Source organism: Canis aureus, chromosome X, assembly GCF_053574225.1.
Source record: "Canis aureus isolate CA01 chromosome X, VMU_Caureus_v.1.0, whole genome shotgun sequence".
NCBI lineage: Eukaryota > Metazoa > Chordata > Mammalia > Carnivora > Canidae > Canis > Canis aureus.
In genome coordinates, this window is record NC_135649.1 from 4,297,564 (window position 1) to 4,318,506 (window position 20,943).

At 38.8% G+C, this 20,943-nt stretch overlaps 1 protein-coding gene across 6 annotated transcripts in view; it reads right to left on the reverse strand.

Moving 5' to 3' along the window:
* PASD1 (PAS domain containing repressor 1) overlaps positions 1-20,943 on the reverse strand; it is a 94,562-nt gene that overhangs the window by 31,381 nt on the left and 42,238 nt on the right. For all 6 annotated transcript variants that reach the window (XM_077887573.1, XM_077887572.1, XM_077887567.1 and 3 more), the window contains exons 5-9: positions 20,530-20,619; positions 12,399-12,498; positions 11,856-11,969; positions 9,339-9,469; positions 6,625-6,710 (exon numbers count right to left, since the gene is read on the reverse strand). In XM_077887573.1, coding sequence (XP_077743699.1) covers positions 6,625-6,710; positions 9,339-9,469; positions 11,856-11,969; positions 12,399-12,498; positions 20,530-20,619 — 521 coding nt within the window. The remainder of the gene's footprint in view (positions 1-6,624; positions 6,711-9,338; positions 9,470-11,855; positions 11,970-12,398; positions 12,499-20,529; positions 20,620-20,943) is intronic.

The window sequence follows — 20,943 nt, forward strand, 5'->3', positions numbered from 1 at the left end:
TACCCAAAACTACTTTTCATAAAATAGGCTAATACTCAGATCATTTGTTCCCAGTTTTTCTAAACTTTGATATTTATTAGACTTCTTTTCATTAGTATCTAAGCCCTCAGTGATTTCAGAGTTGCTTCAATGAATTTCAAGTACAAACCCTTACTTTGAGCTTTTCAAAAAAAATATTAACAATGAAACTGTTCTTATCAATTGCAAATCTAATAAGACAGTTAATGACTTTATGCTTTGAGGTGATCGGAATAATTTGTCATGCAGCTAAATATGGCATATGGATGGGCTACGGGTCACATAAACACAATGAAACATTAAAAACCACAATGAGATACCACCTCACACCAGTGAGAATGGGGAAAATTAACAAGGCAGGAAACCACAAATGTTGGAGAGGATGCGGAGAAAAGGGAACCCTCTTACACTGTTGGTGGGAATGTGAACTGGTGCAGCCACTCTGGAAAACTGTGTGGAGGTTCCTCAAACAGTTAAAAATAGACCTGCCCTACGACCCAGCAATTGCACTGTTGGGGATTTACCCCAAAGATTCAGATGCAATGAAACGCCGGGACACCTGCACCCCGATGTTTCTAGCAGCAATGTCCACAATAGCCAAACTGTGGAAGGAGCCTCGGTGTCCATCGAAAGATGAATGGATAAAGAAGATGTGGTTTATGCATACAATGGAATATTCCTCAGCCATTAGAAATGACAAATACCCACCATTTGCTTCAAAGTGGATGGAACTGGAGGGTATTATGCTGAGTGAAGTAAGTCAATCGGAGAAGGACAAACATTGTATGTTCTCATTCATTTGGGGAATATAAATAATAGTGAAAGGGAATATAGGGGAAGGGAGAAGAAATGTGTGGGAAATATCAGAAAGGGAGACAGAACATAAAGACTCCTAACTCTGGGAAACGAACTGGTGGTGGTGGAAGGGGAGGAGGGTGGGGGGTGGGGGTGAGTGGGTGACGGGCACTGAGGGGGACACTTGACGGTATGAGCACTGGGTGTTATTCTGTATGTTGGTAAATTGAACACCAATAAAAATTATATTATTAAAAACAAAAACAAAAACAAAAACAAAAAAACAGAATCCTGGGCAGCCCCGGTGGCTCAGCGGTTTAGCGCCACCTTCAGCCCAGGGCCTGATCCTGGAGTCCTGGGATCAAGTCCCACTTCAGGCGCCCTGCATGGAGCCTGCTTCTCCCTCTGCCTGTGTCTCTGCCTCTCTCTCTCTGTCTGTCATGAATAAGTAAATAAAATCTTAAAAAAAAAAAAAACACAGAATCCTATGCCTGCTCTCCCTTCTCCTCTCTTCTTCTTCATTTAAAAAAATTTTTTTTATGGCTTCCCTGCTCAAGAACCAGGTCCTATACATATGTATCAACAGGAGAAGTTAAATGGAACCCAAGAGGCTGGCTCCCATGCAACAACTACAGCTGCATGGGAATGGGTCCCAACTTTCTTTATCTGTTAGCACCAGATATTATCATGCAAGTGTCCCTCAGGTGGGTGTGAGAGCATGGAGTTATGGACTAGATGTGGCCTCCAAGCTAGGAATTCTATCATGTTCAGACTTGGCCATAAACACTCCCCCCCACACACACACATACACACAACAAGCAAGATGGACACTTTGCAGAGAATAATTTGTGTTAATGGATATAGAACCATGTCTTAAGAATAGAGGCTTAAAACGTGCTGGCTTTATTTTATTTAACTTTTTAAACCGTATTTATTTATTTATTCATTGTTAGCACGTGATGTAAGGAGCACTGGGTATTATATACGATGGATAAATCACTGACCTCTACCTCTGAAACCAATAATGCATTATATGTTAATTGGATTTAAATAAAAATTAAAAATAAATAAAAAATACATGTGCTGACTTTAAACAGAAAAAGAGAACCTTAAATTATTAGAAAAATAAGAGTATTGAAGAAATCACGATACAGACTTTAGACCATGACCATAAGCCAAGTTTACATGTAACCCTTTGCACTTAATAACACCATTATAGCTTAGTTAAGGATTTAGTATAGATTTAAATTATAATTAGTCTATCTTTGGAAATACTTAATTGATAATAACTTGACTTTGTATAGTATTTCACAAAGCATATAAATCTCATGTACTTATCAAAGCAGATAGATCTAGTTCCTTATCTTCTAAGATTGTGATGAACATTCTGCAGTTATTATCCTCACCGTTTATAGATAAAGAACCTGAGACTCAAGGAGTCTTTTCCAAGATCACACAACTTGTAAATGGTCAAGGTGAAGAATAAAACCCAAATACTGTAGTTGTTTAAAAATCCTGATTCTATGTTTCTTTTTTTTTTAGTAGTACTATACCACAAGACCTCCACCCTATTTGCCAAAGGTGACAGATGGTAGTGTGGAGTAGAATTAGCCAAGTAACTTGCTCAGAGAGAGAAAGGAGATTTGATTGAGTCTTCAATAGGCTGTGAAAAGGTCTCTTGTGGAGAGCGGAGCTGGCCACCCTAATATGTGACACCACTAGGAACTGCCAACATTGCACCATCTTTTAACTGATAAGAATGTCAACTACATATGGCAAAACCTAAATCAAATTTAACCTCCCCCGAGAACCTTCCCTAATCATCCTCATTGCTTACTGTTTTTCCTTTGGCCCTCCTCACCATGTAACCTACTCTGTTCTATTGCTGTATGTATGATCTTTCTCTTCCACTAGAATGTAAGCTCTAGGAAGTTAAGGATTTTGTTCACTGCCGTGTCCTCAGAGCCTAGGACAGAACTTCCCTCAGAGTAGGTGCTAAGTATTTACTGTATGCATAAGTTTCACTGGGATTAGAACCATAAGACTGGCAAACTAGCTCCTGAGTGGCAGAGAAACCCAACACAACAGCCTGCGATCCAATGATGCGCAGGGCCCTTCTCCTGCCCAAGATAGGGTGGACATGAGGAATGAAGTCAGTATAGAATAGTACCAAGGCTCCATACAACAAAACTGTGCTAACTAGAATCATCATACATCTTTATAAAATGCCCTTCCCCACTTTGAACAACATAACTCTTCACTGACACAAGCTGAAAGGGGAATTAAGCAGGAACATTCTTCTCGGTGCAGCTGCTGACAGGTTGGAGTCTCCCCAGGGACCAATTCCAGCACTCTAGCAGTTTCTGAAGATCGCAAACAAATATAAGAGCTACTTGGAAATGCTTGCCATTTGATTTTCCAGTGTTCTTTACCCGAGGGTGAGAAGATGCTGTCCTCATCAGCAGTGTTAGGGTTAATCGTTGTGGTCTCCTCCCTATGAATTGTTCTCTCCTCTACATTTAAGGTGAAATTAAAGGGAATAAAGATTTTTCTCTCAGTAACATCCTCCATCAAGGACTTCCTAAAGACTTCTTGAGTTTTCTCCTTGGAATCTCATACTAGCCACAGCTCCTGAAACTGATGTCCTGATGGGAAGGAGCCCAGGAAAATCTGGGTCCCAGTTCCACCTCTACTGCGGCACCAACTCTGAGTTTGGGCAAATCGCATATCCTCTATGACTATATTCCAACAGGTCTAAAACCTACCTTATAGATTTGTTTATAACTCAGTTAATAAACATGCATTCCTACCGTGAAGGATAAAGTACAGATTGCATTTGTACTGAGATGATGCTATGAGGGGAATCCAGGCCTTACCTCTACATACCACTGGCCAAACTGAAAGAGTAGTTGGGTACTTCCCTCTGACTTTAGCAGGACACAGATAGGAGAGGGTCACACAGTATTCCAGTTTTTGTCTGCCCTTCACTGACTTCTGAGTACCCCTTACTTCTTTCTATCTTCAGTGGTCCAAGCAAACAAGACCTTCCACTCCAGTGCATTTATAGCTTTAATGGAAAATAACCTAACCACTGAGTTCCTCTTCTGAAACGAAAGGTTCTTTAGCCTCAAATCTGAAACAGCAGGGACAACATATCCTCCATGGAAATAGATCCTTTCTTCCAAACATCTCAAATTTCCCTCTTTGTGTTTCTTTCATGAGCATAGATAAAGCTTTCAAGCCTCTTAGTGAAAATGCTTCTTACCTTTCAAAGAACATGTAAAATTACCAAGAGAAATTCCAGAAGTACTTTGGGAGCTGCAGGTCCCTATGACTTCTGTGCCTGATTACTTTTCTAGTCATCCCTCTCAGTCTATAAAATGGGAGCCAGATTAACAATGACTGATCTGGGTGCCTGCAGACCATGACCCTGACAATCTCTTCTCCTTATTATTTAAAAATAACCTGAGGACAAGGAATGAGTCTATGACAAAAATAAGGCAATACTAGTCTGCACTGATTTATAAATACTGCATTATGTTTGAGAGGCCTCACGGCATGGAATGGATTACCATTTTGATGGAATTGATCAATCAGTGGGTCCCTGAGTAGATGTTTGTTTTATGCTTACTCAATGTGAGGCTCTGTGCCAGACAGGGTCCTCCTTTACAGGCCTCAAGATAGTAGATGAGCCAGGTCCACCAACAATCCATCATTGAGACATTGTTGAGAGCTGAGGTGGCTGAGAGCAGAGCAGTGACCATGGTGTTGGAGGAGAGGGGAGGGATATGAAAGGGACAGGAGGGCTGGAATTAAATAGAATTTCTTCATTGGATCCATCAGCTCTGTCCTAAGTGTCCTTATTCCATCTTACTGTCTACATGATAATCCACTGCGTAATTTTTGAAGGAACTTTAATAGTATTTTATGGAAGTACAGAACACATGAAACTATAGTGCATTCATCCACACTGGAGTAATAATTTCTTACAATGAGAAGCAGCTCTAAGCCTTACGAAAACACTTATTTTACATTCTATGTAGATCAGTGGCATAAATGTAGTAGCTGGCTCATTTTTGCATCAGAATATTTTTCATCCAATTAAACTCCACTTAAAAGTAAAACACGGGTTTCCTTACTCTCTGAACTCTCATATGTGAATATCTGCTACAATGATCTGCTGATAGATACAAAATTCATTACCCACGGGGCTTGCCGCTTTTGTATCTCAGATATTCTCCTGATAGGAGAGTGTCTTGAGTTCACATTGTTTAAACATGTTATGTTTTATAGCTATCCTATTGCCCACATTAATCAGTAAAAGGTCTTCTGATAATTTAGAGAAACTAACGAAGGAAATTGTCAAGCCTAAAAAGCATAAATAGCCATACGCAATACAAGAATAACCGGTAGTGATAACGCACATTGAAAGTTGAAGGACTATGAGCCTTTAAGCCTGGCCATGCACTCGTCCTATCCCCAACACCTACAAACCACAAATACAATGCTGAATATTTACAAAATATTTGAGATTCCACAAAAGAGATTTTTCTTTTTTTTTTTTTTTTGCTGGTGCAAGTGAGTGTGATCCTGGCATGAGCAGACTTGTCACTTTCACACAATTACAAATGCAGTCTCACGTTAGCGAGAGCTGTAGGACACCAAGCACATGGAATGCAAACAGACTGCCACCGGGAGCTCTGCTTTCCATCCCATTGCTCTGTGTGTAGCTTTAGACAATGGTTCACAGCCAAACACCTCTGAACTCTCCTGCCAGGAAGGGAAGATTCTCGCCCCCCCTCCCCATTGCTTAGATCCAGACACAGATGAACGTCAGACATTTCCTGTTTAACTCACTTCTTCACCAGCTCTTTCTTCCTTACCACCCCCACCACCAAATAGCAACAGTGACCACAGTCTCCAGCTCCCTCTCCTTACCACCAGACCTCACACAAGCATGTCTTTAATCATAAGAAACCTCTTGAAAAATTATCTTGTTTATTTTATTTTTAAGTATTATTGGCATGTGGTGCACATCTTTAATAGATTATTTTGCTATTTATTTACATGTACATATATACTATCATGCAGAAGGAAAGATGCAATCCACTCTCGATACTCTACCCAGCACAGTGTCTAGTATTATGGCTTTCTACATACAGACATACCTACTAATGAGTTTATCAAGTATTAAATAACTAGATAGTATCACAAACAATTTCGATTTTGTAAAAATCTTTGGTGGATTGTTAAAAAGGTAAAAGAATGGATTTACTAGTGATACCTGTTCAACTGGCATTTTCCCATGAATTAGGAATGTAGTTTTATTTTTCTCACTCAAAATCATGGAATACTGCCTCTGTTCTTTGAAACTTGATTAATAAATGTTAAAAAAACACATAATATTCACAAAAAGAGGGACACCTGTCTAATAGCAGTGACCACAATGTGTACTCGCTGTACACATTTAAAAGTATTTCAAGAAGAAGTAATAATCAAGTATCATTCTTAAAGGCATTGTCTTAATTTGAAAGTCATTAAATGTCTGTGTCAGTTAAGTGTGCTCTATTGCTTTCTTAAAAAAATAAAAAGCCAATGGCTTGTATTTATATTCAGCTGGAGAGGTTAGAATCATATTATCTGGGCAAAGGAATTCAGACTAGTAGGTTGCTCTACTGGATTCGATTGTTTGTTTTTTCATTTTAATGGGAAAATATTTGTAGATATTATTTCTCTCATTTCAGTGTTGTTTAAAGTGTGTCCTTTCATTAAAGTATGTCTCCATCACTTACATCAGCATCAGCCTCTCACCTGTACTCTGGATATACATGTTCTTCATTTGAGTCTTCTTGTATCAGCATAACCTCATCCTCAGCTTTATTGACAGCACAAAGTTCCTGCAGAAAAACTGGCATTTCAGATACTTAAAATGTACTTGTATAGTAAAGCTACCCAACACTTTTGTATATAGCATGTAGCCAATTTGGAAGCAATCTCATATCCAGTATCACAGCTAATCTGCATATCAATGTGAGAAAGACGCTTGATTTTGCAGATGTGAACACTAAGGATTGTAGAGATGTAATGATCTGGCCCGAGAGGCACAGCTAGTAGACCCAAGATCAGAGCCGATCCATTAAACAGATGTACTGAGTTCACTGCTCTGTCCACTGTGCTACATAGTCACACCGTGAAAAAAAAAAAAAACCTTCAAAAGCCCTCCATTCTCACAAGATTTGTCCTCCAAAGTGATCACTAATATGGAACAAATATTCTAGAAACCCAGAGAAAAACTTCAATAGATCACAAATAGGGATCCCGGTGCCATGATGGTAGTGTGCCAAATGAGATCTTTTTTTGCTCGGAGGGAGGAGACTTGGAAGTGACCCCAAAATGGGATGTCTGCCTTCTCGACGCAAATATGAGAGCTCAAATCCCAGAGAGCTGCCAGAGAGGCGTAATGATTGGGGCAATCAGATCAAGCAATTTCCTTCAACTGCTTTTCTGTCACTTTTGTCACGATTTTAAATCTGAAAAAATGATGACATACATTACTGCTCTACAACTGAATATAAAGGGATCCTTCACAGTTTCTGAAATGCGGTCAAAGTCCACATTCTAAACCAGAGAGGAAAAGTAAAGCATGTCTTTTGCTCTCTCTGGATTCTAATGATCACAATACTAATGATAATGATGATTATGATGACTGTAATAGCTTGCACTTCCCAAGTGCTTACCACACATAAGGTGCCATCTTATTCACCCTTCACAACAACCCTAAAAGGAGGTTCCATTCTCGCCATTTACAGAAAAAGAAACTGAAGCTACAAGACGTAAGTGACTCGGATGAAGTTCCACAGCCGGTCTGGACCCAGAGGCTTCTCCCGCAAGGCACCTGGATGTATTGTATGTCACAATGTCATCATAATGTTAACGTGGCTCTTGATTTGCCCCCCACTCCCACACTGCCCAATCCACAACATCCCTGTCTTGCTCAAGTCAGCTGGTGGCACTTCCATTCACTGAGCAGCTGGGGCCTAGAAGCTAGGAGTCGTTTCTCTCTCTTCTCCCACCCACTCTCGCCACATCAGCAAAGACTCTGCATCCCGTCTGCCAGTGACAACCCCAACCCGCGTACTTCTATCTCCATTACTCCAATCCCAGCCCATTCCATCACCCCTCACACCACTCCTCTCGCCTCTGCTCTTGGTTCCCCCAGAGTCCATTTCCCACCCAGGAGCCAGCCTCATCTTTTAAAAACAAAAGCAATGATATCAGATCACATCATCCTGCTTTCCACTCCACTTGAGTAAAATTCAAACTCATGCTTCCAGTCCTCCAAGTTCTCCATAACCCGGCCTCTGTCTACCTCTTGTATCTAATTTTCTACTACTCCTTCCCTCTTTCGTCTTCTTCTAGTCCCATAATGGTATTTGTTCCTTGGTATCCTACAAGCTAGTTACTACCTTGGCACTTTTATAGCTGCTGAACCCTCGACCTGGGTTGCCTTCCTTTCTTTGCTGGGTCGCCATCATCATTGCAGGTCTCAGTTCAAAAAACAGGTCATCAAAGAAAGACCTTCCGTGACCACTCTGCCCGAACTCCCTATTGCCAGCAGCCATCAGCATATGATTGTTTTTTAAAGATTTTTTATTTATTCATGATAGACATAGAGAGAGAGAGAGAGGCATAGACACAGGCAGAGGGAGAAGCAGGCTCGATGCAGGGAGCCTGATGCGGAACTCGATCCCGGGTCTCCAGGATCACACTCTGGGCCAAAGGCAGGTGCTAAACCTCTGAGCCACCCAAGGATCCCCGAGCATATGATTGTTTTATCATCCCTGTGGCACCTTTCAATAATACTTGTGTATTGTCTCTTTCCTCTTCTATTTCCCCAGAACCTAGCATAGTGCCATGGACATCATAGATGCTTACTAAATATTTAGTGGATAAATTCACTGAACCTGAATCTATCCAATGAATTCTAAAGGCTGATTTTTCTTTTTTGAGGCAGAATCTGTGAGTGCTATGTTAGTAGAACACTAAGCAAGCCATAGTGGTGGACGTGGGGGAGAATGGCCTCAAAACTCAGCTGGTGACAGAAATCTTCCTTTATCCTCCTGCCAAAATGGTCACTTATCTTAATATGTCCCAGCCCCCAGTCCCCATATACCTCTTTCATATCACATCAAAATCACTTGTGAATGATTGTGCATCCCTTTTGGATGTGCTGACGGACACGTTCACCTTCTGAAATGCAGGAGCTGATCTTTCCTCATTCACATATCCTACTTAGCGCAACTCCCTGGACACGTTGGGTTCCTTACCAATGCTGTCTGGTAGTGGAAGGACCAAAGAGGCCATGGCCTTTCAAAGGAAGCCCACACACTGAGGTGGGCACTTGACGGGATGAGCACTGGGTGTTATTCTCTATGTTGGCACCAATAAAAAATAAATTTATAAAAATAATAAAAGGAAGCCCACGATGCCACAGTAGGAAAGGCACACACACACAACATACTCACCTGTAGGGTCTGAGGCTTGAAGAGACAAATGGACCCCACCATATAAAACCGATCCTCCAAAGGAAGATATGTAGGAAACGATTCAGCATAGGTGTGGCTGGGGAAGAAGCTACTGAAGAGCACCAAAGGCTCTAAGGGAGACAGAGACACACATGTGACAACCAAATAGGAAGGCAGCCTGGCTACACAAGATGAACACCTGCCACCTCAGTGGGATGTTTGACCCTTAGTCTCCAAGACACATGACAAACATAGGAGACAACCATTCTGTAAGCTAATTGTCATTGTTTATTTACTCATTCATTCATTCATTTGTTATATTTTCAGACCTCAGTGACGAAGAACTGAGTTACTTACACTCTTAGTTCATGGCATGTAATGAACACAGTCTCCACTCTTGTTTTTCTTTCTGCCCCTTATCCACCCACAGGCACCCATTGCCATCTACCACCTTTGATATATACACTTTAAACTATGTAGTCTGGTTTTATGTGTATGTGTTTACCATTTAGAAAGGTGGCATTGTGCTGTGGACCTCATTCTGTTTCTTACTTTTTTTTTCAATGAACAATATGGTTTTAAGATTTAACCATGTTGTAACATGTATATCTAGAGATCATTGCTTTCAAAGTTTTCCACATGGTATGTCTACCACATTTTACTTATCCATTTCCCTAAAGATGCTCACGTAAGTCTGACTCTAACTCCCTCCTACCACAAACAACACTGACATACGTAGTACGTGTCCCTTTATATACAGATCTCTCTGCAAGTTCGCCTCTGGTATATTTCCACGCAGTGATGGGATTGCTGAGTCACAGGATAATTAACATAACTTAAGTTCACCCTGTTTTTCAGGAATGCTTCATGAGTTTACATTCCTCTCAACACTGTATTAATGCTTTAATTCTCACCTCTTCACCAATATTTGCTTATTATTCACACTTTCTGAATGCTGTCATTCTTATGGGTGTACAGTGCTATCTCACTGGTTTTTAAATTTTTCATTCTTTGCACACCAGTTAGTTTAAGCATCTTTTCACATATTTGTTGTGCCATTTACCTCTGCTTCAAGCCCTAGATGTTTTAATGGCCCCAAATCAGTGTTTATGTTAATTTCTCAGCCTACAGTTCCTGAAACCTTAAAAACTATAAATCTGGACCCCGTATCCACACAACACAGATTTGAGTTTTGATTTCTTGTAAAGAACACATTTTTTTTCCCATTCAAATTCTGAGGGAGATGGCATACTTATTCTTCCTCTAGGCCAGTGGACAGAATTTTACCAATCATTTGAAGTCTCTAGGCTTTATGTGTTGGTCCTTGAATGAATATTAGAACTCCAGACACCAGCCAAAGGAGCCCATGTATGATTTATAGCCCACTTAGGCCACCACCTAGGCCTCCTGTTACCATGACAATCTTGTACTTTTTCCTTTAATTTCTGGCATCCATGGACTTTCCTTTCCTTTAAGCTTGGCTATGCATCAAACTTCTTTTATGTTTTAAGAATTGTTTCCCTGTTTTTATAGAAGGAAAGAGTCATTCTTATTAGCTCAGTCCATCATGTTACCATGTGGCCCTACCTTGTAAATTTCACTATACTTTTAAAGTGAGTATTTAATATACTTTTTAAGAATAGAAGGATTGCAACAAGGACGAGAGTTTTATAATATATGTGAGATATTTCTGTAAAAGGAATTCCATTTTTCAAAGAAGTTTCCCTTATTTCCCTGTCTTTTCTACTTTCCACAGAGCAATAAACAGTAATTACAACTCTCATAAGTAAGCTGCTCCATCGTACTGGACAGTAATCATATCTTTATGTTTCAAGTCCTCATCATCTCCAAAAGCTCCTTTCCTTTCACTGCGCAGTTTCACTGCACTCTTTCACAATAACATTGCACTCTGCTCAAATTCAAAGAGCCTGAACAAAAAAGCTAGAGGCCCAAGGATTTTTGGGTACTGATTTAGTAGCAGTGTCTACTGGCACAAACCTTCTATTTATTCATAACTGCCGTAATAGAAATGAAAGCTACTTTAATGAACAAGGAACTGAAGAATGAGATCATTAAATATAATGAAACATTTTAAATATAATATCATGTGTTTTCCGATTAGTGTCAGGTAAGTATCTAAGCTATCTATCCTGAATTCTGGTCACAGAGAAAAAGGTCAGAGACAATTACAAGCAAGGTGCTTCGTATTAGCAGGTCCATTTTTAAAACAATGAGATCCTCTGGAACAATTACTTTACTCTTTCTTTGTATCAGAGGTTTCCTTTGGTCCTTTTGTTTTAATCCATTTATGTCTGTGCCTTTATTGTCTACTTTGCCTTTTTTAAATCATAGGATTCTTTTTTAAAAGTCTGAATAATGTCTATAGCCAAAACCTGTGGTCATAGGGATATCACAGGATGTGAGAGTACCACCAGCAGAACGGCATTTATGTCAGCAATGAAGGGCTAGGTAACACATTAACTTCATCTAGATCAGATTAAAAACTGAATTGCTTACCACTTGAAATATCTTTGACTGTGATGATGAACTTCACGTATTCATAAGTAGGGCTGCTACTATGTTCAACATCTCCTCTCTTAAAATGACAGCAAAAATCAATATGTTTTCCCACTAAGAAAAAAGAACAGATACAAGTTTACAATTGTACATTACCATATTCTGCAAGATTATTTCATAGGACTATCATCTTACTTAGAACAGATTTTACAAAAACATTATTTTCTTTCCAGGAACATTAGCACTGCATAAATATCTATGCTGTATCTGTAGAGTGGAGTACCAGCTAGAACATTATTTATAGAACACTAATGCAATTATATGAAAACTGAAATAATCACAGTTCATGATAAAGAACAAGGTTTAATGGAGGAGAAATTTTTTAATACTAGAAATATAATTTGTGAAATTACATTAAGTTAATACATAATCAGCATCTATATTGTCCCTAATGTTTTTATTTTTATTACTTCTCTGAGTGACTGCTACTTGTCTCTAAAAGAAAAATCTAAGAACTTACAATTGAGAAAAAATGATCTGTACCTGAGCTTGACAAAGGAAGTTTGAGAGCAATCTTTCGATAGACTTCGTTTTTCTCATTATCAGGCAGAAGACTTAATAACTTTTTGCCTATGAGATCATTCTTGAGAAAGAGAGGATACATTTTGTTATATCTGCTACTACTGTGTACTTTCTTCACCTCCTTACCTCCAGTAAGCTTATCATCATCTGCTCCCCCTCAGCCACCTCATGGTCATATGTATGTATTATGCCTCTCTACAAGTCCCAGTTCACATTATCCCACTCTACGCCCAGTACCCCCTACCTTTCGCAGTGCACTCACGCAAGTACTCTACCTCTCCCACAATAATTCCACACATTGAGACCTCCAGTCCATTCCCATCACATTTCCACTGGGCGTTATCTCCTGCAAATTGTCACATCCCTCCTTACTCAGCTCAGATCCCTTGGTGGATCACTATAATCATTATAATCACTCCCATGTTCTCTTTCTGTCTATCTGCCTGGGAAAATTTCAAATCTTGATCTACCTTCTACCTTCACCCAAGCAACTGCTTGTCTATGGCAAAAAAAAACCACAACCATGTTATATATCATTTTATATGGGCACTCAGATCTCTTTAAAATCATTCTACATTTCCCTAGACAAAGCACTCTGCTACTCTTCGGTGTGACTATTTTTGCCTTTTTCTCCTTCTTTAAATCTCCAACCCTCCCTCATTCCCCCTCATATTCAGCTGGGGATCTCATTTCTTATTGTGATTACAAACAAAGAGTAAAAGAAATGTCAATATCTTCCTGCCATCAAATATACCATACCAACCTATCTGTTCCTGTGGCTAGAGACCTACTTTTTCTCCTATTCCAATGAATAAGTTTCCTCAACTAGTCAAAGATATCATTCCAGAAATTTCCCCGTCCCCCACATCATCAAGCTTTCCCTCTCTACCAGGACTTTCCCATAGCATGCAAATCCTTTATAAGAGACGCTACTGTATCAGTCATCTTAAAAACAAAAACAAAAACAAAAACAAAAACAAACAGAAAATTCCAAAAATCCAAAACCTTCCTTGACCCTACACTCTCTCCTCCAGTTCTTCTCTGCTCTACTTTAGAACAAAAATATTTGAAAGAACTATATTTGCTGCCTCTCTTTTCTTCAGCTCTCACTATCCCTTGAAACTACACTAATTAGATTTTTACCCTAACCACTCCACTTCTGTCAAGGCCACCAATGTCCTCCACACTGCCAAATCCAATAGTCCATTCTCAACCCTCATCTTACCTGACATTGTAGAATTTGATACAACAAATCCTTCCTTCTTCTTGAAACACTTTGTTCACTTGGCTTTCAGGATACCATACAAATATGGATTACCTTCTGCTTCAAAGGCCATTCCTTCACAGTTTTCTTTGCTGGAGTTTTCTTGGCATTGGAGTGCCTAGTCATTGGACTGCTTTCACTGTACTGTCTCCCTGGGTGTTCTCTTCCAGTTCTATCTCATTAAATACCATCTATCTTCCTACCTCTGGTCCAGACTTCTTTCTGGAATCTTCTAGACAACTCAACTTAGATGTCTAACAGGATTTCAATTTTAAGATATTCAAAACACTGTACCTGGATCTTTTCCCTCACAAAACATGCTCCTCCCACATTTCAGTAAAAGGCACCACTGTTTACCCACATGCTTGTCCTTGACTTGTCTTTTTCCTCTTACACACCAAACCCAGCCCATCAGCAAACTCTTGGTAAAACAGTCAAAAGACAGGCAGAATTGGTCCACTTTTCACCACATGGGCTAAGCCACTATCTCTAGATTGGATTACCACAAACAGCTTTAACTGATCTCCCTGCATCTATTTTTGCCACACCCCGGTTCTCAGTCCATTCTTCACAGAGCAGTTACAGTGCTCCATTTAAGACATAAGTCAAGGGATGCCTGGCTGGCTCAGTGGTTAAAATGTCTGCCTTTGGCTCAGGGTGTGATCCTTGAGTCCTGAGATCAAGTCCCACATTGGGCTTCCTGCATTAAGCCTGCTTCTTCCTCTGCCTGTGTCTCTGTGTCTTTCATGAATAAATATATAACATCTTTTTAAAAAAAATAAAACATAAGTCAGGTCAAGTTATTCCTCTACCTAACATTTTGCACCAGCTACCCGAATTATTCAAAGGAAAAGCCAAAGTACTGTCAATGGCTTATACAGCTTTCTGTTCTGGTTCCTTGCTATCCATTGACCTTAGTCCCTCCCACTTTCATTCTTTCTCACTGCATTCCAGGTACACTAAACTCTTTATTTCCAAATACACCAAGCAAACAAGACACCTTGGCGCCCTTAAACTTGCTCTTCATTCAGTGTGAAACATTTTCTCCCAGATATTTATGATACTCTCCCTTATTTCATCCAACTCTTTACTCAAAAGTATTTGAAAAAGCACCAATTTCCTGACTTTCTCTTCCTGCTTTTTTTTCACAGCACACTCATCACTATCCAATATTATAGTCCCATGTACATTTTTACCTTCATCACTATCCAATATTATAGTTCCATGTATATTTTTACCTGTTTATTATCCATCTCCCTCAGTAAAATGTAAATTGCATTAGAACAGAGACCTTGGTTGTCTTATTCACTGTTACATCCTCAACACTTAGAGCACAGCTTGGCACAAGTGAGCATTCAATAAATGTTGGTTAAATGAATGAATAATGCTGTACCATGTAGCTGAAATATGGTGACATATGGATAAATTGAATATCAGACATTAAGTAATGAGTTTTTAATGTGATAGGAACAAAGTAATAAACTATTCTTTGTAGCTAAATAATGGTTTTGGGTGATGAACCACAAAATCAAATAATTTTTAACTGATTAATATTAATAATATACAGTCAAAATTCAGAAATATATTTTTATGGCCTATTTGTAGAAGCCAGCATAGCCTATGAGTTAGCCCATGCTCAAATTAGCAGATGGATCCTGTCTCAATCAAGAAAAAGCATGGTTCAATTCAGGGCAGAAATATTACCTTAATTTAGCAAATAAAACATTATGAAATTAAGGCGACATATTTTGACAATGAAAGTCACTCAATAAGAAATTTACTTCCCAAAAGAAATCTAGATATTTTTCATTAAACTTAACTTTTCCAATAAAAATTCTTTTATTGGTTTAGTTATAAAATAAACTTTAGGTACCAAACCAAGTTACCTCTGGTCAGTGGAGCCCACTCGTCCATTCATTTGTCTAACCCATGATTAACAACTGCTCTATGCCAGACACTGTGCTAGGTGTATTCATATAAACTAGCTTACATAATACCCTAAGAGAGGAAGAATTATCCCATGTTTTGTTCATGAGGAAATTAAGGCTTGTCCAATTATTGAGAGGTCAGAAGTTCAGAGATAAGATTCACACCCAAGTCCATCCAACTAACTCTATGTCCAGTATTCCCTCCAATACACCATGGCTGCCTCAAAGCCCAATTTGTATCAGGAGCAGATGACTTGCTATTGGGTCAGTTTCTGCACTGTGGACATTCTACATGAAGCAATTTATCAAGTTATTTTTCTGAGTACTTATAAGGGTTAAAAATGATCCTCTCATGAATTCTAATTTTAATGAATACATAGTTCAGTAAAGCAGATGAGACAGGCACAAAATTATGATGCAAAGTATACAATAAGACCATAATAAGAGGTACAAAGTGCCATGCCTCACCAGTTCTTTCTTTAGTAGAAGAATAAAGGATAGCATTGTTACATAAAAGAATTAAAAGTGAGCAGTCTTAAAAAAAAATAAAAATAAAAATAAAATAAAATAAAAGTGAGCAGTCTTTTGATAGTGTACATTCCCTTGGATGGAAATACTGGCAATTAGTTTCTTATTAATTAACTACATTCTTTAAGGAACATAATAGTGACAATGAATGCCCTGGAATTGACCACCAACTAAAAAAAGTGAATGTAACGATCATTCCAGTGATCCTGCTCCATAGTTCGATAAGGGCAGAGATCTGAAAACATTATCAACATCATATTATTTTTGTAAATCTTTGGCATTTGCTCTTCTTATTACACAAGGCAGAAAGATCAAGGCACTCAAAGCTTAATGAAGCAAGGATTAAATACCAGTGAAAAGTTAAGGAGGTTTTTCAAGAGCCAAGTTTGCAAATACCTATCAGTTGTCCCACGAATATTAGTATGGTGAGCCTCAGTCATAACAAAAAAAAGTAAAAGAATTTACTACACTCCATAACATTTACTGAGAATCCAGGCAAGAAGTATCTTTTTGTTGGCAGAGACATTCACATTAAACATGCATTAGAAAACTGTTCAACTGTATAGGGCAGAGGGAAAGATAAGAGCCTCTGCATGAAATTCAGACTGCATTTTGATTCAAACAAGACTCATCACTAGTAATTCTCTACTTTGCTGTAAGCTTTGCAGGGAGAACAGAACAAAACTAGTCACAATTATCGTGAACTAACCATATATCTATGTTCGAAACCTGCTAAAGTTTCTGAAAAACTCAATGCTGGGAAACTGCTTCCATGAGGAAATGTGTTTGAAAAGTTTCATTTGTTTTAAAATTGTAAGAGAACAACTATATGTAAATTCACAGTTTTAACTTTTTTTTGGGGGGGGAGAGTGATGAAGTGGAGTGAGTAGGAGGGCAGGCTGCTAGAAACTACAAGTTGCTACTACAAGTGACTGCAAGTTTTTCCAAAGGAAAACACTCTCAAGGAAAATAAATGATTGGGAAAATACAACGGCAGATTTCAGATATAAACTTAATACCATGATGATGATAATATGCTATCATTTTAGTCATAATTGCATGTGTTACAACACCATACCTTGGACTCCTCACATCTTTTTGTCACACCCCTGTCTAATCCATCAACAAAACTTATTTTACCTATAAAATATTGATGACTTCCATGTCCACCTTAAAGCAACCCATCACCATCTAAGCCTGGACTATTGCAACAGCTTTCCAAGTGGACTCCCTATGTCTCATGCCTGCCCCCACAGCCTACTCTTTTTTTTTTTTTTAGTTTCAGCAGAGTTAACATACAGTGTTGTGTTAGTTTCAGGTGTACGATATAGTGATTCACCACTTCTATACAACAGCCGGTGCTCATCACAACAAATGCACTCTTTCATCCCCATCACCTGTTTCACCCTTACCCATCTTCCCACTGGTGAACATCAGTTTGTTCTCTATAGTCTGTTTCTTGGGGCACCTACGTGGCTCAGTCACTTAGGCATCTGCCATCAGCTCAGGTCATGATCCCAGGGTCCTGGGAGCCTCATATCGGGCTCCCTGCTCAGGGGGAAGCCGGTTTCTCCCTCTCCTTCTGCCTGCCATCTGCCCCAATCCCCATGCCACGCTTGTGCTTGAGCTCTCAATCTCTCTGGCAAGTGAATAGATAGGATCTTGGTAAAAACAAGAGTCTTGCTTTGTCTCTCTCTCTCTTTCCCTTTGCTCTTATGTGGGATTTAAAAAATAAAACAAACAACCCATAGCCTATTCTTAACATAAGAGCCAGAGTGATCCCGAAAAAACAAGTTCAGATAATTCCCTTCATCTGCTCTAACCACCACAATGGCTTTCTCCCATATTAGAGGAAAAGGCACATTCATTATAACGGCCCTAGATGGGATCCCTGGGTGGCGCAGCGGTTTGGCGCCTGCCTTTGGCCCAGGACGCGATCCTGGAGACCTGGGATCGAATCCCACGTCAGGCTCCCGATGCATGGAGCCTGCTTCTCCCTCTGCCTATGTCTCTGCCTCTCTCTCTCTCTGTATGACTATCATAAATAAAAATTAAAAAAAAAATAATGGCCCTAGACAAGGCAGGCTTGTGTTACTGCTCTGACCTCATCACCTCCTAGTACTTTTACTTTTGCTCAAAGTGCTCCAGTCACAACAGCCCCTCTACCATACATTTTCCACACCAAGCACACTTGTGCTTTAGTGCCTTCTCATTTGCTTTTACTTCTGCCTGGAACATACTTGCTCCAATTATCTGCAGGACTCACATACTCACTCCATTCAGGCCTCTGTTCAAATGTCACCTGAAAAAGGTCTTCACCAGCCCCACATTTGTAATAGCCCACCTCCAGTCACTCTCTAAGTAGTGTTTTTTCCCACATTTACAGATGAGAAACTAAAACTCATGTAGCTGGTGAGTGACAGAGCTAGATTTTAATCTCCAGATTATTTGACTTCAAAGACAAAGTTCCTCCCACCCACAATGTTATCACTTTAGAGTTGTCCAAGAGACAGAGGTATCTTGATATTTAGTGAAATTGTAGATTCCTGGAGCCAGGAAGATACTCTAGAAATGTTTTAGCCTCTATATTAATATGAGTTATAAAATTAAATTTTAAATCAAAGCCTGGAAAAAAATTATGTGTTGTTACAAATTAAGAAGACTTGGGACTTAATGAGGAAAAGTGTGAAATAATGCCTCAGATATAGGCTTTTTTTTTTTTTTAGCAACACTATATCCATCTCAGGTAATCAAATCCATGATTTAAGATTGAACCCCACATCCCAGGCTCTTTTACTTTAGGATGAGTCCATGCGTGTGTGTTACTGAAAATGCTGAAAGATGAAAGATCCTCTTGAGAGTGAAAACTTTAAGCCAAATTACATAAAGAAACAAGGATAATACAACTAAGACCATCCCTGTGTAAAATCCTCATGTAATAGGAAGAATTCACCAGTCTCACTCAATGACCAATTTGTTTTTTGGTTTTTGTTTTTTTTTTTTTCAATGACCAATTTGGTTTAAGTAACATCTAATACAAGAATTTGGGAAGTTTTCTGGTCTTTACTGTAACAAAACTTAACCTGTCATGGATTATACTCATACACTCTTTCTGTAATATATATTTAATAAAACCATTCTTCCATGATACAAGTACTCTAAAGTCCAATTCAATGAAAATCTCTAATAATTGTATTTTATTCGGCTGTTTTGGTATCCTACAAATATTAAGCTGAATTTGAAAATGTAAACCTGTTTTCTAAAAGAAAGAAAGAAAATGAGAAAGAAAGATATAGATCATACTATCTGTAAGTAAAGAGAAAAGAGCAGAAAAGCTCTCTGTGCTTCCAACTGGGACATGCAACATATTGGCTGGAATGGCATAACTGGTGGAATAAGCTTCTAATCTATTTCTAACTTAACTAAAGAATAATGTAATAAGACTCCTATTAATTTACATATTCTAAACTTGAGTGCTATAGATCTCTGGGTCAGAGTTCGTCAGGTTCTTTAGACAGCTCTGTGGAATGAGGAATATACGGTAAAAGCAATGATCCAAATATGATTCACACAATTAGACAAATGACAAAGATTTCAGGAGTGGAGGTGGATGTATTCTACATATCTTCTCTTCACACATATGCATTAATGGGATAGGAAGATATGTAGTACTTTCATTGTGCAGCCTGAAGATCCAGAAAGGTTTTTAGGAAATCATATATTCTAAGTCAATGGTCCTATGAAGAGAGAGAAAGCTTTCCTAAAGAGGGGCAGAGTGACACCAAAGAGCTCAGGACTGAGTGACCTTTCTGGACACCACAGACCCTGACTACAACTCATAGGTAGATGTCTCTAGCTAAACTATGTCATCCCTTCTATATTTTTTCTAAATGAGATCATAATTTGTTCTGTAATCTAAAGAAACAAAAAGCAAATCAGATCTGGGAATGGATGCCATGAGCCAGCATAAACAAATCATGACATTCATTGTTTAATCAGTACATAGCAGAATATGTCCAAAACCCAACACATCTATCCCAGTGAGGGCTGCCTCGCAAAGCAATCACTTTGGAGGCTAGCCACTGGATTCTGAGGAGACTGACATTTCAAAAAGCACATTCTTCTTTGGATTTTGCCTCGGGGGCAGTTTACAACCCCCCCCCCCCACACACACAGAGTATTGCATTACCTATCAGAATTCGTTATTATAGATTTAAAACTGAAACCAATGAAGATGACGATAAAACAGGTACACATTTCAACAACACTGAAAGAACATCTTCTCTGTTGAGTTAAATGCTCCTGAAAACAAATAATGAACCCCTGAAAAATAAACCAGAATGATCCTTTCCCCAAAACTGTAAATACTTACTGGTAAATGGCCAAGGAGACAAGTGACGTTTCCAGCGACAAAAATTATCACTCCATCTGTGCTCAATATTATCATAAAGCCATCTAATGACTAATGAAGAGAGAATAATAATGTGATCAAATAGTAGAATAATAAAATGATGGCTTTATTTCAAAATGTATAAATAATTATAATAGCACACTGAAAATGATTGTGGTCCTTAAATATCAATAAAGCAGGCACAGACTTAATTAAAATTCCATTCTTCTGCCTCCCACACAGAATCTACTTAACCTTAAGCATGAGATGTTTATCAAACGATGTGTCACTTAGAGAAACAAATTTTAACTTACACCCAATTAACACAAAACTCTCCAATATAAGCTAGGAAGATTATTTCTGTATGTAGGTTGTTTCATATTCAATTCAAAATTA